The sequence below is a fragment of the Phascolarctos cinereus genome, unplaced genomic scaffold (assembly GCF_003287225.1).
Source record: "Phascolarctos cinereus isolate Bilbo 61053 unplaced genomic scaffold, phaCin_HiC Scaffold_9;HRSCAF=440, whole genome shotgun sequence".
NCBI classification, from domain to species: domain Eukaryota; kingdom Metazoa; phylum Chordata; class Mammalia; order Diprotodontia; family Phascolarctidae; genus Phascolarctos; species Phascolarctos cinereus.
The window spans coordinates 171,643,464-171,665,982 of record NW_027556402.1 but is presented as its reverse complement, the minus strand read 5'-3'; the positions used below and the strand labels follow the sequence as shown (position 1 = coordinate 171,665,982).

At 38.4% G+C, this 22,519-nt stretch overlaps 1 protein-coding gene across 1 annotated transcript in view; it reads right to left on the bottom strand.

Moving 5' to 3' along the window:
• The window catches only part of SEL1L3 (SEL1L family member 3), a 122,122-nt gene that overhangs the window by 19,770 nt on the left and 79,833 nt on the right, over window positions 1-22,519 (bottom strand). Inside the window, exons 15-20 of the mRNA XM_020992320.2 lie at window positions 13,500-13,676; window positions 12,162-12,289; window positions 11,286-11,369; window positions 1,390-1,480; window positions 1,191-1,275; window positions 198-307 (exon numbers count right to left, since the gene is read on the bottom strand). Coding sequence (XP_020847979.1) covers window positions 198-307; window positions 1,191-1,275; window positions 1,390-1,480; window positions 11,286-11,369; window positions 12,162-12,289; window positions 13,500-13,676 — 675 coding nt within the window. The remainder of the gene's footprint in view (window positions 1-197; window positions 308-1,190; window positions 1,276-1,389; window positions 1,481-11,285; window positions 11,370-12,161; window positions 12,290-13,499; window positions 13,677-22,519) is intronic.

Genomic DNA, 22,519 nt, shown 5'->3' with positions numbered 1-22,519 from the left:
CACACACACACACACACACACACACACACACGATAGCACTTTGAAATAAACTATAAAATGGTTCCCCAAGGACTATTCTGCCACTGGTGACGGCCAGTAAAAGGGTGCTGCTGTCTTGAGGTAGCAGCTGGTCTCCTAATCTTTGTGCAACATGATTTCAGAAATAGGGCATGGGACACAGTCAAGTGTTTATTTACCTGTGAGTCTCCATCCAGAGCAGCCTGGGCATACATCTGCACAGACAACTCAAGATCTTTCGACTGATTCTGGTGGCCATAGTAGTAGAGGTCTCCCATCTTCAAATAAGCTTTGAGACAAGAAGAGATTCACTTTAACAGTAGCTACCTAGCCTTCACATTGCTGTTCCTCTGACCTGCTGGCTCCTGAGACAAGGCCTTTGTGCTTCCTAAGGAGGCACTTAAAGATATATTTGTTGAATTGAATTGAATTAAAAGGGGGGAAGCTTTCCCGTGCCTAGTTAAGGAGTCATAATCATTTCTCTAACTGTTTCTAATTAATATAGCTATCCTGAACGGGCCTATGGATTTCTTAGAGTTCAGGCTCAAAGCCCTTCCATGGCAAGATTTCTCTTCGGTGCCAAAACTTAGCGATATCCCTAGCACATAGTAGACATTTAATAAATGCTCATGGACTCAATTTGTTGCTTAATACCCAAAATCTTGCTGCTTAAGTTTGACTTCTCAACTAGAAATTTTCTTTGCTGTCTCAGACAAGCTTTTCTCTCCTATAGCAAACCCATGTTTAAGAGTTATCCTCCAAATAACTTGTTTTTTTTGCTAGCCAATGGGGTTAAGTGACTTGCCCAGGGTCACACAGCTAGTAAAGTGTCAAGTGTCTGAGGCTGGATTTGATCTCAGGTCCTCCTGACTCCAGGGCCAGTGCTCTATGCACTTTGTCACCTAGCTGCCCCCAAATAAGTGTTAAAAATTTTTTATCCTATCTTTTTTTTTCTACCAAAATGGTGAGTCTGAGCAGGCAGCAGATAAGGAGAGACCTGTGAAGGTCTGGGGAATCTGACTTTTAACCGTGATTTTCATCATAGAGTTCTTTCTCTTTCCTCATTTATTTTAAAAGCTCTTACTTCACATAAAACAGTTAGGTTTTTCCTTGTTACCCATGTTCTCATGGTTGTTAATGGCCCAGCTCAGCAGCAGTCTTTCTATACATACCAAATGCAGGGGCATCGATTTGGAAAACAGAGAAATTATAATATCTCCAAACACAGTTAACTCCCAAGTATCTTCTTGCCAGTTCCTAGTGGGGAAGAGGGTGAAAGGAGGAGTCAATCCATCAATCAATGAAGTTTCATGAGACAATTTATTCCCTTTCACCTTAAATTAAGAGTAGATACAGAAAACATTTACTTACTGGTCTCTCCTCACAGATATGGGCTAAATTTGTTTGTGACACTTCAATCCCAGTTTCTGCTGCTAAGACAGAATACAGCAGCGCTTCATGCCTAAAAATAGACAATTAATAATAAATTCCATGTAGAGGCTCTTACAAATATTCTGAGAGAATTTTATACTCAAATATAAGAGAGCACAGAATAAGCAGTTTTAAAAAAAACATGAAATCACGAGTTTTTAAAAAAATGAATACTGTAGATAAAAATACTGCATGAATTGATTTATTTCTTTTTCATCTTAAAAGGCTGAATTCACAGATAAGGGTTTTGTGAACTAGCTGGTACAACGGCGCCCTCTACTGGACAAATATGATGTCTAAACACAGTCTACGTTCTGGACCTCATTGCTTATGCTCTTCCATTCTAAAGATGCCCAGTGTTTGTTTGGAGCCTTCTATTTTGTAAGAGAGTCCACAGGCCTCACGATTTAGAACAGCCTCAGTGAAAGCTTAATATTTAAGACGTTAGGAGTTTGGCATTAGGATGTCAGCAAATTGAGGAGAGAGATTGTTTTCATTCTTGCTATGTGTATCCCTACTACCTAGGGCAGTTGTTTGTCCTTCGTTCTTGAAGAGGACCATGAAATCAGGGAAGGTGATGCCATGACTTGCAAGTGAATTGGATTTAAATGAGGGAGGACTGTGCAAAGTCACCAGCCTCACTTTCTCCTCCGTAGCTATCTGGGTTCAGTGGCAAGATATAAATCAGGACAACTGGAAATGGCCTCTGCTCTGCTACTTGCTACATGCATAACCCTGGGCAAGTTCCAGGTTACCTCATCACTCTGAGCCTCAACAGCCTCATCTGTGAATGGGACTAAAACATGAGCACATTCTGATTCACAGGGTGGTTGTAAGGATCAAATTAGAGGCATGTAAATCACTTTGTGACTGCAAAGCTCTATATAAACAGATTTCATTTATTATTTTTTAATCTTATTAATATTTTATTTTTCCCAATTACATGTAAAAATAATTTTAACATTTTTTTTTTCAAATTTTGAGTTCCAAATTCTCTCCCTCCTTCCCCTTCTGCCACCATTGAGAAGGCAATCAATTTGACATAGGTTATACAAATGTAGTCATGCAAAACACATTTCCATGTAAGTCATTCTATGAAAGAAAACACAGACAAAAAAACAACAAGAAAAATAAAGTATGGAAAAGTAGCTTTGATCTGCATTCAGAGTCTACTAGTTCTTTCTCTGGAGATGGACAGTACCTTTCATCACAAGTCCTACAGAACTGTCTTAAATCATCACATTACGGAGAATAGCTAAGTTATTCATAGTAGATCATCATACAATATTGCTATTACTGTGTACGATGCTTTCCTGATTCTGCTCATTTCACTTTGCATCAGTTCATGTAAGTCTTTCCATGTTTTTCTGAGAGCATCCTGCTTATCATTTCTTAAAGCATAATAGTATTCCATTACAATCATATACAACAAACATGGTCAGCTATTCCACAATTGATGGACATCCCCTTAATTTCCAATTCTTTGCCACCACTAAAAGAGCTGCTATAAATATTTTTGTACACATAAGTCCTTTTCCTTTTTGTTTTTTATCTTTTTTGGATACCGACCTAGTAGTGGTATTGCTTGGTCAAAGGGTATGCATGGTTTTATAGCCCTTTGGGCACAATTCCAAACTGCTCTCCAAAATGGTTGAATAAGTATACAGCTTCACCAATAGCACATTTTAACTTTCCCACACTCCTTCCAACATTTGCCATTTTCTTTTTCTGTCATATTAACCAATCTGACAGGTGTGAGGTAGTAGCTCAGAGTTGTTTTAATGTACATTTCTCTCATCAATAGTAATTTAGATCGTTTTTTTATATGACTATAGATAGCTTTGAGTACTTTGTCTGAAAACTGCCTGTTCATATTCTTTGACCATTTATCAATTGAGGAATGGCTCTTATTTCTATAAGTTTGACTCAGGTTTCTGTATGTTTGAGAAATGAAGTCTTTATCAGAGAAAGTCACTGTAAAACTTTTTTTTCACAGTAATGATTACCAACTATTTATTTCTCTCCATTCTATTTCCCCCCCTGTTTATCCTATTCTCTCTCCTTTTACCTTGTCCAGTCTCAAAAGTGTTTTACTTCTGACTTTTACCTGCCCCAAACTGCCCTCCTTTCTATCAGCTCCCCCCACCCCTTATCTTATCCCCTTCCTTTCTTACTTTTCTGTATGGTAAGGTAGATTTCTACACCCAACTAAGTGTGTATATCATTCCCTCCCAATTCTGATGAGATTAAGGTTCATGTGCTCCCCTCCCTGCTTCCTCCTTTTCCCCCTCCACTGTAAAATCTCTTTCAAGTCTCTTTTGTGTCAGATAATTTATCCCATTCTACCTGTTTCTTTTCCCTTCTCCCAGTGTATTCATCTTTCTCATCCCTTAATTTTATCATCACATTCAACTCGAAACTCTGCTTTTTGTCTATGTATACTCCTTCTAATGGCCCTAATAATGAGAAAGTTTTTAGGAGTCATAAATATAGTTTTCCCATGTAGGAATATAAACAGTTTAAGCTCATCAAATCCCTTATGATTTCTCTTTTCTGTTTACCTTTTTACACTTCTTTTGCATCTTGTATTTGATAGCCAAATTTTCTATTTAGCTCTGGTCTTTTCATCAGGAATGCTTGAAAGTCTTTCATTTCATTTAATTTCCTTTTTTTCCTCCTGAAAGATTATACACAGTTTGCCAAGTAGGTGATTCTTGTTTGTAGTCCTAGCACTTTTGCCCTCAGAATATCATATTCTAAGCCCTCCAATCTTTTAATGTAGAAGCTGTTCAATCTTATGTTGTCCTGACTGTGGCTCCATGATATTTGAATTGGTTTTTTTTTTGGTTGCTTGCAGTATTTTCTCCTTGATCTGGGAGATCTGGATTTTGGCTATAATATTCCTGGGAGTTTTCATTTTGAGCTCTCTTTTTTGAGCTGATTGGTGGATTCTTTCAATTTCTATTTTACCCTTTGGTTCTAGGATATCAGGGCAGTTTTCCTTGACAATTTTTGGAAATTTTTTGATCGTGGCTTTCAGGTAGTCCAATAACTGTTAAATTATCTCTCCTAGATCTCTTTTCCAGGTCAGTTGCTTTCCCAATGAGATATTGCACATTTTCTTCTATTTTTTCATTCTTTTGACTTTGTTTCTTGATGTCTCATACAGTGATTAGCTTCCACATGCCCAATTATAACTTTTAAGGAATTATTTTCTTCAGTGAGCTCTTGTACCTCCCTTTCCATTTAGCCACTTCTACTTTTTAAGGAGTTCTTCTCTTCAGTGAATTTTTGTATATCTTTTTCCATTTGGCCAACTCTACTCTACAAAGCATTCTTCATTTCACTGGCTTTTCTTTTTTTGGCCTCTTTTTAGCATTTGGCCTATTCTGTTTGTTAAGGTGATATTTTCTTCAGTATTTTTTTGTGTTTTCTTTCCCAAGCAGTTGACTCTTTTTTCATGATTTTCTTGCATCACTCTCATTTTTCTTCTCAATTTTTCCTCTCCCTCTCTTACTTGATTTTTAAAATCCTTTTTGAGCTCTTCCATGGCCTGAGAACAATTCATATTTTTCCTTGAGGCTTTGGATGCAGGAATTTTGGCTTTGTTGTCTTCTTCTGAGTGTATATTTTGATCTTCCTTGTCGTAGTAACTTTTATGGTCAGAATTTTTCCTGTTGTTTCCTCATTTTCTAGCCTATTTCTTGACTTTTAACTCTATGCTGAAGTGGGGCTCTGCTTCCCAAGTGGAGGGGGCCCACTGTCCCAAGCTTCAGGTTTTTTGTGTAGTTGTTTTCAGAGGTAATTCTGGGGACCTGTAAGTTTTTAGTTCTCCCAAGGTGATATAATCTGTAGAGAGGTGTGTTTACTACTCTCCTGTACTGTGCATTGGTTTGTGAGTGACTACAAGCACTCTTTTCAACTCTGGAATTGTAAGGAGGGTCCCTGTTCCACTGTGGCCACAAGCACTACTGTGCTAGTGTCCTCATCCCCCTGGGACAAAGATCCAGGACTGCAACTCAGGTCCAAGCATGGGCAATGAAACACAGTCCTGCCCCTGGTGTCAGCAAAGGAACCCCTGTAAATCTCCCTTTTACCCGTTATCTGATCCCCTTACCGTCTGTGGGCTGACGGGTCTAGAAACCACTACTGGTGCCACTGATTCAGTTGCCCTGAGACCTGCTCCTGGTTTGCTGGGTCCTGGTCTGTGCTGACTGCACTGTGCTGGACCAAAATAAATAGCTAAGTTCTTTCAAAAGTTTCCATTTAAAAACCAGTTATTTAAGATCATTTCTAGAAGAAGAGAAGGATCAGATGGTGGAAGTGGATCTATTTATTGTGGAGAAGACAACACAGGGTGCCATGTTCAAGTGGGCTGTCACATGGAAGAGAGATTAGACTTGTTTTTTGTGGCTCCAAAGGGCAAAACTGGAAACAATGGATGGAAGGTCAATTTTGCCTTGATAGAAAGAAAAACTTCCTAACAATTAGAGTTGTTTAAAAGTGGAATGAGTCGCTATAGGGAGTAGTGGGTTCTCCATCCTTGGAGGCTTCATTGGTATATTGGAGAGGGGATTCATGTTCAGGTGCAAGGCAGGCTAAATAACTTCTGAGGTACCTTTCTAATAATGATAATAATTAATAGTAATAATAATAATGATGACTAGCTAACATTCATATAGTCCTTTTATGTTTGCAAAATGCTATACATACCTTAATATGTCATTTGGTCCTCATGACAACCTTGTGAGGTAGGTGCTGTTATTATTCCCATTTTACAGTTGAAGAAAGTGAGGCAGACAGATTAAATGACTTGCCCAGTGTTACACAGCTAGTAAGTATCTGGTACTGAATTTGAATTCAGATCTTCCTGCTACTCTATCCATTGCTCCACCTAGCTACCACTAATCTGAGAGTCTGGGAAGTTTCATAGTTCGGGCAGCAAAAATTCCTTTTGATGAGCACTAAGTAGATCATAACAATATTCCTCCTCTCCTGCTCAAAATCAGTGTCAGCTGAGGAGCTGGAAAAAACCCAGAGACTTTTCCATAGACAAAATGTATGTTGAACTTCTCCCCAAATGCCTGATTCTGACACCTTCAGTTTTCACAGGCTGAAACAACAGTGATGAAGGGGGCAGGGATTAGTCCCTTTCCCCGAGTCACAAAGCAGGATAGACAGAGAGCCAGGATTAGAAATCACAATCCCACAGATCCTAAACTATGACATAACTACTGAGACACCCTGCTTCTCTAAAAATAATACCTTCATGTTTACAAAGTAGCCAGTCTCTACAACAGCTCTGGGGTAGATAGAACAAAGTAGTATCTCTAGTCTTTGTAGCTGGAGAAACTGAAGCTCAGCAAAGTTAAGTGACTTGTCCAAAGACACATGGTTCACAAATGGTAAACCTGGGTCGAGAACTCAGGTCTCTTGACCTCTAGTTCAGTGGCTTTTACAATTCACCATATTGTTGCAGCAGAAAAAAAAACCCAAACCATTCTCAAAGCATTGGAAAGCATCCAGAAGTAGCCAGAGCATATTACAATTTTTATCACTTGGCCATATTTGAAGAGAAACTGTACAGGAATGAACCACAGGATCATAGGTAGAGAGTTGGAAGGAATCTTTGGAGGCAATCTAGTCCATACTTTTAATTTTACATATGAGGAAACTGAGGCCCAGAAAGTGGGCCTTGAGTGACTTATCCAAGGTCACATAGCTGAGAAATGGCAGAGCTAAGATTTGAACCCAGGTCCTTTGATTCCAAATCCAGCCTTTTTCCTACTGTTCCACGTTGCCTCTACAATGGCCAAGGTGGAATGAAACCTGGGTTCTCCTTCCTGCTTTTCCACTAACTCTCTTTGTTATCTTGGGCAAATTATTTTGCCATAGAATCAGTGTTAAATAGTACCTTAGTGGTCATTTAGGCCAATATCATACATGAAAAGGTATGGTTCAGTATCTACATATATACATACATCTCTATTCAGGTATATTACATAAGTATCTACAACTGATTCCACATTGCCTCCATATGATGAACTCACTTAACTACAGGTAAATTAAAAAAAAAACCCAAACATCTTTAAACTATTTCCTGCTCTGTCCATGCCTAGGGCAGGGGTTTGGGGGACAGAGATGACATCAGGAAAATTAAAGTGTAGTATACACTATGTGTTCAACAAAGTACATCTTTTTCACCTGAAACCCAGTGGATCAATTTGTCTTGCCGGAAGCCCACCATAAATCTGGCATCCTCTTAGGTTAAGTACTTTTAGGACATTTCAAGACAAAAGGAAAGAGAATGTATAGCTCCCAGATAAAACACATATAAAAGGAGAAAAGAGTGGAATTAACCACGACACCTTGACTGCTGGCCCTTTCCTGGACAATTTCTCAAAATGTCCAAGGATGACCTCAGGTGCTCTGACATTGTCTTCAATACTATGCCAACGTAGCAAAAAGCTCATGTTCCCTTTTTAAATTATTCCAAATGAATTTTAGAATGACCTAGGAAAGCACCAGCTCATCGAACTGACACACACAAGTTGAAAATAATGTCCAGAATAAATCTCTTCATAAACTAGGAAAAAAAGAAAAGGAGGAGGTGGTACTGAAAGTTGGTTCACTGCAGAGATGCACATTATATTAAAAATGGCCAACTGGGGAAAATCACAACATGTTATGGAAGAAAAGAAGGATATTTTCTATTTTCTGTATGGGGAAGGGAAATGGGTTTAGAAATATGGAAGATGCAAAAACACATCCCCAAAATATTTTCATAGGTAAGCACTTTCCTTCTGAGATAGACGATAATGTTTCCTTCCTTTTGGCACTGAAAGTCTTTAAATCTGGGCTGAAGCTTATATTTTAAAAACCCATTAGGCTCATCACTGATTTTGCTATGCAACCTAAAAACCATGCAAAGTGCATCAGGGCCTCTAAAAAACCCATGTGCTGTCAGATTACTGTAAAATGGAGAAAGCAAACAAATTTTGATCTGATGTCAACTAACAGTAGATTTTTAAAAAGTGATACTTAAAAGTAAAACTCTGTATGGTGTCAAGCCATTTAAATTCAGAAAAATGAAAGAAAGAATCCTATGTTATTAATAAAGCAGAAAAACACTTCCTATAGAAAGAATAAAATAAAATAAAATATGGCCCACAACCAGGACCATTTTACAAATATGTTTTCCCTTTAAGAGAACCCCAAATCTGAAAATAAAAGTAGGCATGTTTATTTCCACCTAAGTGTTTCCTCACAGACCATTAACTAGTTGACTGGCTACAGGGCATAAAAATGTCAAGTAAAAATTGAGCTGCTACTGCTCTGGAAATGATAAGGTATGTCAACAGGAAAAATGGGATTTGTCTTAAAAAGTTCTTAACAATCAACTTTCTGTTGTACAAAGTAAGGCACACCCATACTGTGTATATTTAAATGGAACCCTACACACATAACTCGACAAAAGGGTTGGGGTGGTTCAATCTGGCAGTTCATTTCAAAATCTATCACACTGACAAGTCTTCACAAGCTACTGTATTCTTATATTGCATTCCTGGTGACTGGCTTCCTATGACTGTGACCTCTAGTAGCCCAAAAAGGAAAATTACCCATCATTTGAGTTACATTTAACTTCTGAATTAATATTCTTACGAGAGCCTAGTTAGGTTTGAGCTGGTCTGATTTCTTTCATAGTCTATTTCTATCATGGTCTACAGGGCCGTGTTAATTTGCATAGCTATTTTCATTTTTACTGAAATGTCTAAATTTAAGCAATAAACCAGCTTAAAATTGTTTTGCTTAGAAGAAAATTGTGATAGAGAGTTGGGATATGGATTTGAAAGAGGCAAAGATTTGAATAATAACAATATATATTTACACAATGATTTATAGTCTGACAAAGGGCTTTAGCATACATTTGGGGGCAACATGACATAATGAACTCGGAATTAGGGACCTGGGGTTTGAATCCCGGCTCTTTTAACATTTAATAGCTGCATGACCACAGACAAGTCAATTTATTTCTTGTAGCTTCAGCCTGCTTATCTGTAAGACGGGGATAAAAATATTCCTGTTACATATGTCCCAGGACTGCTAAGAGGAACGGCTTTCCAATCCTTGAAGCAGTGCATAAATGTAAACCATGTGAGCTATTCTATATCATCTCATTTGAGAGGAGATCCCTTCATGTGGCAATGCAGCAGGTTGTGTGTATAAGTGATCATCTGCTGAGTCTGACACCAAGCAGCTCAAGAAGAAGATTCATAATGCTGAAAAAGAGGGGAAAGCCTTCTCACATGCTAAGCTAGAGCGCTGATGAATATGTCCTGGTCATCCTAGGCTCCTTGTCACCTGAGATGGTAGGATAGACTTCATGGAAGGTCAAGATTTAAGCCTTCCATCTACCCATCTGTGTCGTCCTTGGCAACCTGGATGGGACAGCTTCTCCCAAACTGCCAACCTGCCCATAGGGCAAAGAGGAGAGTGACTTGAGGTTATGCTGATAATGCTCAAATCTACTTATCCAGCATTAGCCTCTCCTAACCCCTAGAATCATATCTTCCATTGCCTAATAGACATCTGGAACTGGATGTCCTGTAGATATCTTACACTCAACATGTCCAAAACTGAACTCAATATCTTTCCCCCAAGACTTCCCCTCTTCCTAATTTTCCTATTGCTATCGAGAAAACCACCATCCTCCCAGTTATCTAGGCTGGCAACCTTGACATCATCTTGAACTCCTCACTCTCTTACCCCCATAGCCAATCATTGCCAAGTTTACTCTACTTTCTAACATTTCTCATATATGCCCCTTCTCTCTTCTCATACTGCCACCCACCCTCACCAACTCACATTTGGGTTATGAAGATAGCCAGCTGGTTGGTCTTCAGGCCTCAACACTCTCCCCATTCCAGTTCATCCTCTACTCAGCTGTCAAAGTGATCTCAGATCACAAGTCCAACCATGTCCTCCCCCATGCAATAAACTCTATTTGCTCCCTATCATCTCTAGATCAAATACAAAATCCCATGGCTTTCAAAGCCCTGTAATCTAGCCCTCCTCCCACCTTTCTAGTCTTTTTACAACTTACTCTTCTGCATGTACTCTGTAATCCAGTGACATTGGCTGCCTAGCTGTCCCTTGCACCAGGAAGTCCATCCTGCCTTCCAATTCCTGGAATGCTTTCCCTCCTCATTTCTGTCCCCTCGGCTTCCTTCAAGGCCCAGCTTGAATCCTACAAGAAGCCTTTCCTGATACCTCTTGACACTAGTGCCTCTATGATTATCCTCAGTTTCCTGTAGCTCTTGTACCCTCATTATCCTGTAGATATGCTTTTGCTACATAACTGTTTACATGTTGCCTCTCACTTTACACGGTGAGCTCCTTGAGAGCAGGGACTATTTTTTTGCCTTTTTTGTGCCTGGTGCATGATAAATGCTTCTTGACTTAGGTTCCCTATATGTAAGGGTAGCCTTGATTCAGAACTCCTAGGACAATGCAAATGCTCAGTTATCTACAGGAATGGGACGCAGGAGGAGATGTGGAGTCAACTGAAATGTTAATGTATTTGTGTTTCTTAGTTTGCTGAAGGTGAAGTTTTCCCTCAGTGAAACAGTTCTCTTGTATAATTAAAACTGGAAATATTATTTCTCAATCAAAAGCCAATTAGCCTCTGAAATGCTGCCATTACTGGAAGTCCATAACTTTCACGCATTCTGCTGGGTTTAAAAAACATATTTATTAAAGCTGTATAAACTAATTGAAAAACACAAACAAATTAAAGAAGTGCAAACATTTATGTGCAGTTGGTGTTTCAAACTTACCATGACATGTCCAGGTAGGCATTGAGAGCTTTCCGAATAACGTGACCCAAATAGCCATTCTTTTCTGCAACATGTTTTGCCCAACTATAAAAGACAAAGGGGATAGCAAATATCAAAACCACTGCAAATTAAATTAGGTGGAAATAATTACCCTTTTTTTTTGCATATGGGCTCTACAAATCCCATTTGGGGAATATTTTGCCTGTTAGAATTTTTACATAGCAACAAATCACAACTGAATGTCAAGAAGAAAAATGATGATCCATTTTTTTAGAGCTCTGTAGTGACTGTTCTTTCTCATAAATGCTTACAAATGAAATGGTAGAGGACAGGTACAGATGGTTAATTCTTAATTATTTATGCTATAGAAGGACAAGTATAGTATGCAGAAATCAATAAGGTCAATTTTTACTTTTCATAAACATCATTTACCTATGATATGCATATCACTACCCATTTCCATTACTACATATGAAAATGCCTCTGTAAAATTGGCAACGTCTTTGTTCACGTTTCTGAACAAAAGTAATTTGAAGAGGTGCTTAAATTCACCTTGCATATTGACTTCCCATCCAATAAATGAAATTTATAATATAATCTTAAAACCTCATTTTCACCTGCAATTCCAATCACCTCTTTGTTAAAATGTGCTTTCTTTTTAGGATCTAGCTAAGTTTTATTTTCTTAGAAAGCTACCGGATAATCAAGAGTTGGTGAATTCCAAATAAGGTAAGTTTTGGTGTAATAGTGATTTCTGAAGGAGAAATGTAAAGAATTCCCAAGACATTATTTCCCCAAAACATGTTTCTCCATTCCCTCAGTTGCTGTTGCTATGATAAATGTTTCTTCCACATATGACTTTTCATGGTTTCTTACACAACAGCTTTCTCAGGGTCTCTAGGAAAAGTCTCCAAATTGCCTGTCATATAGTATAGGGAACACCACAAGGTTCCTTCCATGTGTCCTCCTTGTGCAGCCTTATGGAAATATTCACCAGCTAATGTCTGTAAAGAAACAGATAAAGATGTCAGCCTGCCTAATAAAGAGGTCTCTTGTCCGTGTTCTTCTTCACTCTCTGCTGAGCCAACTTCCAAAGTGCCAAGATAGCGAGGTACCTTAAGACTGATTTTATCACAGACTCATAACTTCAAATACCCTAAAGGAAACAAAGACAGGACAAGCAGTTCTAGAAGACACAAGCCCTCTGAAGAAGGGTTTCTGTCTGATATGTGACAACTTACTCCAGCTAATCCAGGGATCAAGCTAGCCAGTAAACAAGCCTGTTCATCACACACAAAGCACACTAGCAGTCACTTCAGGTGAAAATCCACTCAGTTGATTTTTTTTCTAATCCCTCCCTCCAAACACATACACATAATTTTAATTTATTTTAAGAGGGATGAGAACTAGAATATAATTAGCAATATAAGTGTCATGTATTTAGATGTGTAGGAGGGTTATTAAGCATGTATAATGAACAAAAATACATACAAGTCATCCCAAAAGTCTTAGCACAGTTTCAAGATATTAAAGCTTAAAACTGATTTAAACTATTAAAGCTTAAAACAGCACTAAGATTTTTTGGGACAGCCTATGTGTGTTTTTGTTCATTATGCATGTTTAATAACCCTCCTACAAATCTAAACACTCTATGAATACCTTCTTTTCTGTATCAGCAGTTAGAATCTGTACCACCCCAATATAGTTCCTAATTAACTACTGTCACATACTGTTCCAAGTTATTTCACCTTAGTCTCACTGTTTCAGCTAGACTAAAGCCTTTGGGGCAAGGACCCAATGCCTACCCATCTAAACCTTCTCAGGTGCCTTACAGCAGTGCTGAGCACTCCGAAGACACTCGACAAATACTTGCTTCTGCTTAGAATTCATGGCCATGACAAAGTTCTTCTCTCTCTAGACTAACTTGTGTGCTTCTCTTTTTCACGATAATGAAAAATATGTAGCTGAAATTGTATCCACTTACGCCTGAGCTGCCAGAAAGTTTAGAACAAAATTAAGGGCTCAACTTTCAAAAACTAACTCAGTCTAGGTACCTGGCTATGCCTACTTCACTGCTTCTTTTCATTGGTTTTGGTTTTGGTTTTTAGTTGTCCTTTTTCCCTATGTCTTTTATAGATTTCCCCAAGCCCACTGGGGAAGTAAGTGGGTTAAAAGAAAAAGCTTTCAGTAGAGGCTCCATGAAGTCTTACTCACTTGGTTCCTTCCAGTAACTCCTGGGAAAATGCCATCTAGGTAGAGAACTCCAAGATTGTACGAGGCATCTGGATTCCCCATTTCTTCTGCTTTTAGCCAGTATTTTGCTGCTTTGACATAGTTTTTCCTAAATTTGTGGTAATACCATCCTAGGCCATTCACTGCTTGATGTAACCCCTACATTTTGAAACAACAACAACAACAACAACAACAACAAAATAGAAATTATTCTCCCTAGAAAGCAAAGTTAAAATAGTAATAGAGCATAGGAGTAATCTGCACAAATCTAATCCCTATGGAAGCTTCTACTGTTACTTTTTTTTAGGGGTAGATGGGTTATCTACATAGATCTTAGAATTACTCATCAAGGCATCCCCAACATCTCTCTCTATGTAGGCTTCTTAAAAAATTTTTTTTTAATTTTTAGGCAGTTGGGGTTAAGTGACTTGCCCAGGGTCACACGGCTAGTAAGTTTCAAGTGTTTGGTCTGAGGCCACATTTGAATTCAGGTCCTCCTGACTTCAGGGCCAGTGCTCTATCCACTTCACCAACTAGCTGCCCCTCATGTAGGCTTTTATGACGCAGCTGCAATGATTTCTGTCTATCATCTTAATAATGATGTAAGCCCAAATTTATCACTCACTTTTTGTGCTCTAATGATTCTTAGTTCCTTAGGAGGGCAACATTTTACTGTGTGCAGGGCAGACCAGCATAGATAAGCAAAAGGAACAGGACTTTCTGAACAGCCATGGAAGTATGTGAGGCATATGGGACCATGATGTTTGAACTCTGCCCTAACTCAAGGAGGTTTCCAATTGATCCATTTGATGATCTGTTGGGTTACTCTGCTGCAAACAATGAAATCACCACAGCAGGAAATTGCCACAACTTTCTACTTGCAAGTAAAGGCCATCTGTGACTACTGAGCCTTCCCAGCTTTGACAGCTAGTTTAAAGCCTCAGCAGGGATTGAGCATCTAAGAGAAGAAGGGAAGGTATAGGAAGGTAAGAGGAGGTTTTCCCAAAAAGTGCCTAAACCTGGAAAGGGCCAACTTTAGAGAGTGCACTGGAGATAGGTACTAACTAGGGTGCCCATATAAAGCCTGACTTGCAATGAATCCTCCTGCTCTTTTTGGATTAAATCCCTTTGTATGTTTCATATCCTTGCTCTTTCTTGCATCTTTTATCCTCTTCAATAGAACCTCTTCCAGTCTCTCTAAAAAAACAATCTGTTTGATATTAGATCTATTGACCTAGAAGAATTCTAGGAGGATTTCTACTAAAATGACTTCTTAGCTTTTTTTGTGTGTCATGGACCTATTTGGCAGTCTGGTGAAGTTTGTGGCTCCGTCCTCAGAAAAATATTTCTAAATGCACAAAACAAAATACATAAGAACACAAAGGAAGCCAGTTATGTTGAAACACAGTTCTCAAAATATTTTTTTCAAAATGTCACCTGGTACTAAAAGGACTCAGGACCAACAGTAAGTCAAAGCTCTTCAACAGTGTCTGTTTGCGTGCTGTTCTCCAGTGAAAAAGAGACTCTGGGTACTAGAACTGTTTTTTTGTTTTGTTTTTGTATTATCCAGCACCAGTATAGCAGCTTGCCCAGAGCAGGCACCTCATAAATGCTTATTATTGGATTGGCTTAAATGATGTAGTAGAAAGAATTGAACCTGGATTTGGCATACCAGGGTCCAAAGGCCTGGTTCTGCCACTTACCAGCTATGTAACTTCGGGCAAATCATTTAAAATTGTTTGAGCCTGGGTTCACTTCCCTGTAAAAACGGAAACAACAGTCCTTGCAAGGTCTACCTACAGATAAGAGGTTAGACTAGATGGTTACTCATGTACTTTCCAATTCTAAGACTCTAGGATTCTTTGTGATATGAGTCTGTACACTATAAAGTGCTATATAAATATACATTATTATTGACATCATTGTTGATCGATAGATAGGCTAGGTAGACTATCAAAAGAGAATGGACATGAGGGAGCCACGATGGTGGAGTAGAGGTATCAACCTAGTCGAATTCCATGAACATTCCCTCCCAAACAGCTTTAAAATAATGGGTTAAATCTATTTCAGGAGCAGCATAGTTAACAAAAGGTTATGATGAGACATTTTTTTCCCCAGCCTATAAACAACCTAGGAGGTTGGTTAAGAGAGGTCTGTGACATGGGGAGGTAAGAAGGAGGGCCCAGCCTGGAGTACATGTAGTAGCAACATCAGTGGCGGGCCTTAGAAGAGGCTGCAGTAGCAGCAGCTGAAGCTTCAGGAGTTCTCAGCCCAGGTAAAAGGACTGAACAACTGGTTAGAAAGAAATTACGAGGGACCCTGAGCAGATACTGGGCACATGACTAGGTGCTCTTTGGTAACAGGGGCCCTGATTACCGTTAAAGCAGACTGAAGTGAGCAGAACCAGGTGATCATGGTACACAGTAACAGCAGTATTGTAATGATGATCAACTATGAAAGACTTAGCTACTGTGATCAATACAATGAAGGAAGATAATTCTGAAGGACACATGATGAAAAATGCTATCTGCCTCCAGAAAGAAAACTGATGAATTCTGAGTACAAACTGAAGTACAATTTTTTCATTTTATTTTTCTTGCTTGTTTTTGCAGGATGGGGTGGGGGGAAGGGAAGACATGGCTAATACAGAAATAGGTTTTGCATAATTTCACATGTATAATTAATATCACATTGCTTGCCTTTTCAATAGGTGGGAGAAGGCTAGAAGGAGAGAGAATTTGGAACTCCAAATTTAAAAAAGAGCATTAAAATAAATAATTACATTTTTAAAAATTCAAAAAATAGAGCAGACAAACATTCCTCATGAAAAATAGCACAGCAACCTTGGCTTTGCTTGACTCATTTTTAAAATAGCATAAGCACTGAATTAAGTCTCTCCAGGTTTCCCATTTATAAGTGATGAAAATAAGGCCATTGACTGATGCTCAAGGACATAGCAAAATATATCAGACAATGCATTAGGAATCATAACCCCCAAATTTGCACAGACTAAGAAGGATGACTTTTAAAAGGCAATAATTGTTATTTTAGGCATCAAATCATTGTAAAAGATTATTAATGAGACAGATGACTAGAAAATGAGATAAAATAGTCATGTATCAAGAAAAAGGGGTAACAAAGTGCCAACTAATGTATTACATTAATACCCTCAAAATGTTAAGGGAGCTAATAGAAAATCTAGGTATGGACTCTGATGGAGGACTTATGGGAGAATCTACCTGATAAGAGTCCCACCCTGAGTATGTATAAATTGCTTACAACATGTCCCATTGGTGGGTATATCACCATTAGTGAGAACACAGATTCTTTGAAGGGCTGAAGTATTTATTCCTTCTGCTATAGTTCAGGGAAGCCAAGAGAAAATAAATGGTATGCAGGAGACAGGAGTGCTCAACAGAGTCATAATTTTCAGAGGGGTCAAGGAAAACGAGGCTGAGAAAAAGTCATTAGATTTAGTGAGTAAGACATCTATTCCATAGTAGGAAGTTGGCTTCTTCAGAGGTAGAGCTCTAATTTCATCACTGCTAGATGGTGGGCTCTCTATTGATGAGTTTTTTTCAACTACCCTACATTAAGCAGAAGCAATGCCTACACAAATGAAATATTAGATTTCTTAAAGTGTTGTGTAACATTGGTTTTTAAATTTTATTTATTTTTTTATTTTAACTTTTAGGCAATTGGGGCTTAGTGACTTGCCCAGGGTCACACAGCTAGTAAGCGTCTAGTGTTTGGTCTGAGGTCAGATTTGAACTCAGGTCTTCCTGACTTCAGGACCGGTGCTCTATCCACTGCGCCACCTAACTGCCCCCTGGTTTTTAAAATTTAAACAAACATAATCCTTTGCTTAAGTTTTATTTGGTTGCTTCATTGCAGTATGGATTTCCTGGATTCTGAATGCTGGCCCCTGAAATCCAAGATCTGATAGTTTCTATCAAAGTACAACAAGCTTGATGAAAGACTTCATGTTTATCATTTGAAGACCAGCCTAGCTAAGTTAGAAAATGTTCATATTGAGGATGATGAGGTTTTTGGCCATAGCAATGCTTTAAGACCATCTACTAAGCTGTGGACCTGGTGGAAGAAGTTAATGATATTGATAAAGTTACATATTCTTTAAGTATTGAGGTAAATAAACATATATAAGGGATTAGTGGTCCCTCAGAAAGCACTGGGACAGAGTAGGCAGCAACTATCTCTCTGACTAAATATCCCTAAAGGCTTTCTTCCTAAAGCGCCATGTGTAAGCTCCACAGCCATATTCCTACATACAGGAGTTTAATTAAAACAAAACATAACAAAATAGGATGGCTGAATAGAAAGAAAAAAGAAAGAGGGGGAAGGATTATATTTGGATGGAGAAAGGTAAAGATAAATATCTAAAACAAATAAAGCAGCAGCAAAATACTTTTTAAGTGCAGAGAAGAAAACAAAATAAATTTTCAAAACAAAAAAGCAAATTATTATCTTATTAAATTATGTATATGAAATAATATATAAAACACACATACATGCATAGTCTATATATATACATATATATAATCTTAAAAAATAAACTATATTTCAAAAGATTTCAGCTTCTTGTGCAATCTTTTTTTCCCCTGTTCTTTGAATATTGAAATGTTTTTGTTGATTCACATTTCCTTATGCTACTGTGGTTCTGCTTTGTTCATAAAGCACGTGCCTCCCTTGATGCACTATGCCATGCTGGGCGGTGCTGTGCCAGCGTCTTCCATGTCTCACAATCTATACTCACGTTCTTCAGAGAGATTTTAACAGTGTCCTTGTACTGCTTCTCCTGACCTCTCTGTGTGAGTGCTGGCCTTGTGCAAGTTCTCCATAAAATGTATGTTTACCTCACAAGTGACTGTATCAAAGGCCTTAGTCAGATCTACAAACGTTGTATGACAGACCTGTTCTGTTCCTGGCATTTCTCCTGGAGTTATTGGGCAGCAAATACCATTTCAACCATTCCTTGGCCTTTTCTGAAGCCACATTGGCTCTTGGGTGGGTGACCATCTTCCAGATGAAGGTTCAGCTGATTAAAGAGGACTCTAGCAAGAATCTTGCCAGCAATGACTAAGAGAGAGATGACTCCCCACGCCCCCTTCCCGGCCAGGTGATTGTCACAGGACAATCCATTTCCTTTACCTTTATAGAGATGGACAATAGAGACATCCTTAATCTCCTGAGGGATAACCTCTTCTTGCCATATAACCCAGACAATTCCAGTCAGCTTTTCTATGAGCAGTGGAGCCCCTGATTTGTAGATCTCTGCTGGGATGGAATTAGCACTAGGTGCTTTGCCACATAAGAGGAGCCTAATGACATTCAAAACTTTTTCTTCATTGGAAATTTGGCTAGAGGGGGACTGAATTCAACCTGAGGTATACGGTCAATGGCTTCAGCACTGGATGACAATGGTCTGTTGAGAACCCCATGGAAGTGTTCAGCCCAATTCTCCAGGATCAAGTCCTTATCTCTGATCACTATGGCTCCATCAGTATTGAGTAGTTGAGATGCACCATAGATCTTTGGCCCATAAAGAGTCTTCAGGACATCATGGAAGTGCTTTGGATTGTTGCTACAGGTATAAATCAGAAGCTTATCTACCTTCTTACTGAGCCAAGAATCCTGAATCTCTCTAAACTTCATTTGTACTTTACTTTGGATGGAGTTAAATGCTGCCTTCTTGGAGTTCGTGTTTTTCCTTTAGCATTCCTCATGACCCTTTTGGGGTTTTCTTGGCAAAGATACTGGAATGGTTTGCCATTTTCTTCTCCAGTTCATTCTGCAGATGATGAAACTGAGGTAAAAAGGGTTAAATGACTTGGCCAGGGTCATATGGCTAGTAAGTGTCTGAGGCCATATTTGAACCCATCTTCCTGACTCCAGGCCTGGTGCTCTATCTACTGCACTACCTAGTTGCACACGTATAGCTTATATCAAATTGCTTGCTTTTTCAAGGATGAGAGAGGGGAGAAAGGGAGAGACAAAATATGGAATTCAAAACTTTAAAAAACATATGTTAAACATTGTTTTTATGTGTAATTGAGAAAAAATAAATATATTTCAAAAAATAAAAGAAAAAGGTGAGGACAAGATTAACAACAACCACAAAGTAAGATCACGAGAAAAAAATATAGATTCATTACCTAGGCTAGTCATGTCCTTAATGTACTAAGTTTTTTACTTAATAGATCTTTAAAACTTGTCTTATCTCTAAAGTTCTACAAATCTATCTATGATTTAGGTGTGACTTATGTTTAAATAAAAAAAACCCATTGTATTATCTGGTTATATAACACCCACTTTAACAGCTATGTAGAGTTACACTTATAATCACCTACATTTTACATGGTAGTTAACTCGACAAGTAAATGTCAATATAATATGAAGCATGACTATACAGTTACGAGATTGATTTTATTTAAACAAATATGCCAGAATTTTGTAGCCAAATGAGTATTATCTCTTTCAAAATAGTCATACTGGAAGATTGTACAATTGTGTTCCTATGATGCTGCCATTACTCACAGCAGGGCTGAAACTTTTTTGGGGGAATTTCTGTTAGTATCTACAACATAATCTTTTGGGCATCCTTATTGGAGTTAATCTTTTGAGCATTGATATGATTTTTGGAACTAGCTAAATGTTGTAGCACAACGTGGTTGTTACTGTGTACAACATTCTCCTAGTTCTGCTCACTTCACTCAGCATCAGTCCATATAAGTCTTTCCAGGTTTTTCTGAAGTCCGTCTGCTCATTATTTCTTATACCACAATAGTATTCCATTACATTCATATATTACAACTTGTTCAGCCATTCCCCAATTGATGGGCATCCCCTCAATTTCTAATTATTTGCCACCACAGAAAGAGCTGCTATAAATACGTTTGCACCTTTTCCCATTTTTATGATCTCTTTGAGATACAGCCTTAGAAGTGGTGTTGCTGGGTCAAAGAGCATGCACATTTTTATAGCCCTTTGGGCATCTGCTCATCATTTTTTATAGCACAATAGTATTACGTCACCATCAACTATTGCAACTATTCCCCAGTTGATGGGCATCCCCTTAATGTCCAATCCTTTGCCAGTACAAAAAGAGCTGCTATAAATATTTTTGTACAAATAGGTCCTTTTCCCCCTTTTAAAATCTCTTTGGGATACAGACTTAGTGGTGGTATTACTGGACTAAAGGGTATGCACAGTTTGGTAGACCTTAGGACATAGTTCCAAATTGCTCTCTAGAATGACTGGATCAGTTCACAACTCAGGAAAGAAACTTTTAACTGGAATCAGGAGCGTTTCCACAACATGACTCTTTATTGCAGGGAACTTCCATACAGCTCACATGTTTCACAGTAATAATAATAATAATGGAATGGGATGAGTATTTATTAAGCACCTACCATGTACCAGGCACTGTGCTATTACTCACTTTACAAATGTATCTCATTTGATCTTCACAACAACTCTGTGAGATAAATGCTATTATTATCTCCACATTTTTTTTAATAGCTGAGGAAACCAAGATAGCCATGGGTTGAGTGACATGGTCATGGACACACAGTTAATAAGTGTCTAAGGTGGATTTGAAGTCAGGTTGGGTATTGGTATTCCTGATTTATTTAGATGTCCTTGCCTTCTTGTGGTACCAGAACATAGAGGAACACAATTTGTGTCTCATGTTAATCATCACAGCAGTTTTTAGCATGAGCAAACTTCAACTTCATGCCACTCCACTTTATTTCTTATATTCATAGGAATAGTTAGAGCATGTTGACTGAGGTCCTCACCCAGTCAGTAGTAACGCTAGAGACCCCATGGCATTTCAGCATTCCTATCAGTTTACAATCACTTTAGCGGTCTAAGGACACATAACAACAACAGAAGCAACAGAAGCGGCAGCAACAATGAAAACAAGAGTGCTTTAAGGTTTGTAAAGCACTTTATATGTGTTAACTCATTTGACAGAGGTACCCATTGTACAACCTCTTGACTGAATTCCCCTGCTTGGCTGTCATTGATTGCTTATGGCATGGATGACAAGTTTGGCTCTGAGGGGGTGGTAAAAGTAATAATGAAAGCAATTATTATTATTTAATTATTTAAGATCTATTTAATGTGCATTTAAAACAGAGCACATTGTGATTCATTTTCCACTCAAAGGTATAGCTGGATCCCTGTGCACACAGAAGACCATGACATTTGTGTTCTTTTGTACAGTCAGGTCCTGGTTAGTGCAAATCATGAAATCTAGTGAAGAAGCTATATTATTTACATTCTCACCGAATATTTCCAGTGGGTTAGAACCAATTACTTTGTTTTACATAGTATGAAACTGAATATATACAACAACTTCACAGGATTCAATATTTGCATTAATGAGGACCTAGCTGCTTATTAAAAAAAAGAAACCAACACTCTTCTAGGTATAGAGGGGAGAAAACCTATACCCTATCTCTGGGGTGTCTAATGCAGTACCTTCCCTGGTTTTGTGAACATGACTTCAAAAGTATTTGCAAAGCTCTATGAGGCGTGGTCACTTTACTCACACTGTCTTATCCAGGATTACCCCTTTTTACGGAGCCAAATGGGTGAATGACTAATAGCCCCTCTGGTTTTCATCCCCTTCCTTCATACTCCAGTAAAATCAAACTACTTGAGGCCAGAAACTAGGTGTTTTGTCTTTGTCTCCCAAGTGCTTACCACAGTGCCTGGAAGATAATAAACCTTAATAAATGATGATGGGAACTGAATACTCCCTAGATCCACATTGGCCATTTGGTGTTCATTTGGGAAAGGGATAGGAGAGAAGAATTAACCTCATTATTCTAGCTTTCGTTGTGCTTCTAGAAAGTTCTAAGTACTCCTTACATAGATCACTATTGTAATGGAAATACTTTCAATAGACAGCAATACATGAAGAAGATGGTATTGTGGTAGCACAGCTTGGTCCTTACTTTCAATTATGTGAAATG